Source organism: Glandiceps talaboti, chromosome 20, assembly GCF_964340395.1.
Source record: "Glandiceps talaboti chromosome 20, keGlaTala1.1, whole genome shotgun sequence".
NCBI classification, from domain to species: Eukaryota; Metazoa; Hemichordata; class Enteropneusta; family Spengelidae; genus Glandiceps; species Glandiceps talaboti.
Genome location: NC_135568.1, coordinates 9,118,292 through 9,122,011, shown reverse-complemented (window position 1 = coordinate 9,122,011; position 3,720 = coordinate 9,118,292). Strand labels below are relative to the sequence as shown.

The 3,720-nt window shown below is 37.3% G+C and overlaps 1 protein-coding gene across 1 annotated transcript; it reads right to left on the bottom strand.

Moving 5' to 3' along the window:
- Nucleotides 1–258: 258 nt before the first annotated feature.
- Nucleotides 259–1,374, bottom strand: LOC144451053 (adenosine receptor A2a-like). Its single transcript, XM_078141813.1, has one exon. It carries the CDS (start codon nucleotides 1,372–1,374, stop codon nucleotides 259–261), a length of 1,116 nt encoding a protein of 371 aa, XP_077997939.1.
- Nucleotides 1,375–3,720: the final 2,346 nt, after the last annotated feature.

The following is a 3,720-nucleotide window of genomic DNA, read 5'->3' as shown; positions in this document are numbered from 1 at the left end:
CGTGATAATTATATTTTGTGATTTTCAAGAAAAGATTGGTAAATGTCAAAGATGGGAAAATTTTCATAAACCATTTAGATTTATCAAACGCGTTTAGTAAAGTGGTGTCGTTACTTAATGGATTGCATGATCGTTTCCATAGTAACAATGAATTCACGACAGCTTCATTTGCGAATTTCTTAAAGTCCTCAACTCTAATGAACAGGTTTTGTTCATATTCTCGAATGAAGCATGGATAAGACATTGTTGAAGAGCATATTACGGTGTATGATCACCGTCTTCATGCGGTTTAATCGTACGTGATGCTTTCTTGCATCTGCAGCAGAATGTAGTTTTCAGAATCAGAGTAAATGTACGTCGGAATTCCTTAATTCTGATCGCATAAATAAAAGGATTCATGGCCGAGTTGCTGACTTGAGCCAAAACCATCAAAGCTCTGAGATGTATATGTGGCATATTGATGCAGTCGTCACAATTAAACGATATGAACATAACTTGTGAAGGTATAAACGTACAAACCATACACACCATTATGATACCCAAAGTAACTACAGCTTTATATGCCCGATTCACAATTTTCACCTTCTTGTGATAACAGTCGAGAGTGTTGGAGGACTGTTCATCAAACGGCGTATTCCTTGTAACTGCAGACGGTAAGTTGATAGTCGACACATCACAACCTGCGGTACCAACGCCACCTGTAGCGTTTTGCTTCAGTTGTTTGGCGATGGGGGCAACACGTCGTGCGTGTCGATATGCGACACAGAACAATCTGCCGTATAAAATAATTAGCACAACGGTAGGTAGAAAAGTCATCATCCAGTACCAAAGATATGCTGCTTTTGTGTTTGAAATGATTTCTGTGTTCAAACAGCCTTCGAAGGTCGCAGGATCTCCCTGCCATAATATAACAGGCATCGCTCCAAAGAAGATAGATACAACCCACTGAATGGTGATAATAATTAACATTCGTTTCGTGGTCACAATTGTTGCATACTCGAGCGGTTGACTGACACTGATATATCTATCTATACTCATCACCATAAGTGCGAAGACAGACACCATTACCATCGCTGGCATGGCTGCAAATACGACTGCACAGGCATGGATATTTGTGCAAGAATATGGCATCACAATTGTATACGTAAAATGAAAGCTAAACACGATGCCGACTAGTAAATCTGCACACGCTAGATTGACGATGCAGAAAGTGTCCATGTCTTGTAATTTCTTGTTTATATAGACGGACAGTAAAACCAAGAGGTTCTCCAGAATAATGGCTGCACCGAAGACGATATTTAACAGTATGTAATACCATGGTGACTCGTATTCCTCTTCACCTGGTAAACCACTGGTTGAGTTTGCAGGCGACATTTTGAAGCTTGGATATAACAACCGTGATATGAAGTCCGAGTCTAGGACTCAAAAGAAAACAGCATACAAGAGAAATCCTGTGTTCTTCAAAACACTCCTTAATGTATGCTAGTAATCTGGGGGTGGATGAGATTTAATTTGAACGTGTTGAGTATACTCAATTATGCGGACACAGTGTCTCCAACGATATTATACTTTTGACGTTCATTTATATCGAGGCAAGTTTCATGCAGTAATTGGTGCACCATCAATGTATGTAGACGTGCTTATCTGCTTTTTATTTCAACGTAAGTGAAAATTTTCACCAGTCAAATAAAAGTCAAATTGTGTAAATCCTCATAGGTTGTACACATGCAACAACGTTAATGTGATGCCAATGCCGTTGTCATAACAGCGAAGAAGATACGTGGCAATCAAAGTCTCACAGTCGCCTTCCCACAGCTTAGTTTCAGTATGCAAAGGGTATACTTATCTGCTAATTCAGTACATTCAACAGATATCATTACCTGTCTAGGTGGACGGTAATATTTCAAGATATGTCGCACACCTTTATCATCTACATACAGTTGTCCTGTAAAACCGTTATGGAATCAATGTAATGACCATTGCCAAAACTAGCATTAACGCGTTAGTATGTCGACCATATGGCGTTAAGTATCACCCGTTTCCCTGGAGATATCTCTTTGCGAATGAAGCAGACTTGATTTCGATGAATTGTTGCTGATTTTTGACTGAATAGAAGAAAATCACACGTCTGTGACTGAGCTGTCGATTACCAGTTTATCCGTCGACGAACTGTTTTTATGCCAAATGAAAACCACTTCTATGGAACGCATATGGCTTTACCGCATGCAATATTTTATGAAGAGAACACAGGCTGAACCATTTGATTGTAGGGGGGATTGAAGTATAGGTACGCTAATCATACGTAAATAAATTATTCAGGGTAAAGTTTTCTCAAATTCATGATTTATCCGCATAGGACAAAGCATAGACAGTGGACACAGGACTCAATTTGTATAGAACACTAAATGTGTTTGCACTTTAGCAAATACTGCAAGTAAGAGGTTTCGAATTTGTACTGAAATCAAATATTACACTCTATATTGCCAAATGATTGCATATAATACTGTATCTAACTACAGTCCTGGAATACACACGGTCAAGGTAAACCTGGATATCATAGCTATTTAATCACATGTATTGAAGATCAACAACATGATAACCTTGGTTCATGTACCATTACCAGTCTAACCAACAGTTCAAGGATTTACAAACCTATACAATTACGTGAGCTAAACACTTCATAGTATATACATTTAAAGATTGAAGTTCGTTACCTTTTTTGTAAAATTACTCACATTATTTGCAATATCAGATGCTGAAAACCCATTTTTAGGTCGTTCAATGAATACCTTAAACATAAGCCTTTTGGAGGACGATACGGCAACTTAAACTTAGTTTTCATTAAAGTTTAGTTATACGTTATGATGTTTCCAAATGTTATATAAAATGCCTACAGTTTTTATTTAATTCAGTTTTATTGTTAAAAAATGGTAATAGTCACCCATACCAAATAGATTTTTTGTGCATACATATTTCATATTGGAATGTTAATTAAAATTATAGTTTCATGATTTTTGAAATCATATTGCATGCATATTTCATGTTTGGTAATGTCAAACATGGTAGTTTTAAAATTTGTGTATTAAAACAGTTTCTACGAGAGAGTGCAGTGTTAACGTTCAAATGCAGCTACAGTAGAAGTCTGTTGAACACAACTCGACAGAAATCTTACTTAACTGCGTTTTATTATAACACAATATGCCCTCACTGAACAATCAAATTGCAAGGGGTGTTAGACTAGTGACTATATATTGCATATTTCATGATACAGGTCACCATTGCGTGCCAAGGAAAGACATTGTTACTGTTATCAAGGCACGCAGGCTGTAGTGCTTTGTATATTTATATATTAACCACATAACGAAATGAGAGTCATTTGTTCTGAACAGGTGACCTTTCTCTGAGAATATCTCATTTGCTCGGTCTTCCAGTTCAATTTCACATTTTCATTCCAGAAAAAATGGTCCACAATTTGATTTTTTCTTCTATAATGACTGCAAGATTTCATCGCTGTTATCCCGCGAGATACTTGGCTTATCTGCCTTTTAACTGCTAACTCAATCATCCAGATCGCGATCCGATTTTTTTTTCGTCGATTTCTGTCGGTCATGAATCCCTCTGTCATGCATCATCACATACACCTAACTTCATGATATTTAGTTTAAGTCGCTCGTGTGTGACGTCAGTGTTGTCATAGTAACATGGCTAGTTAGGTGTGCT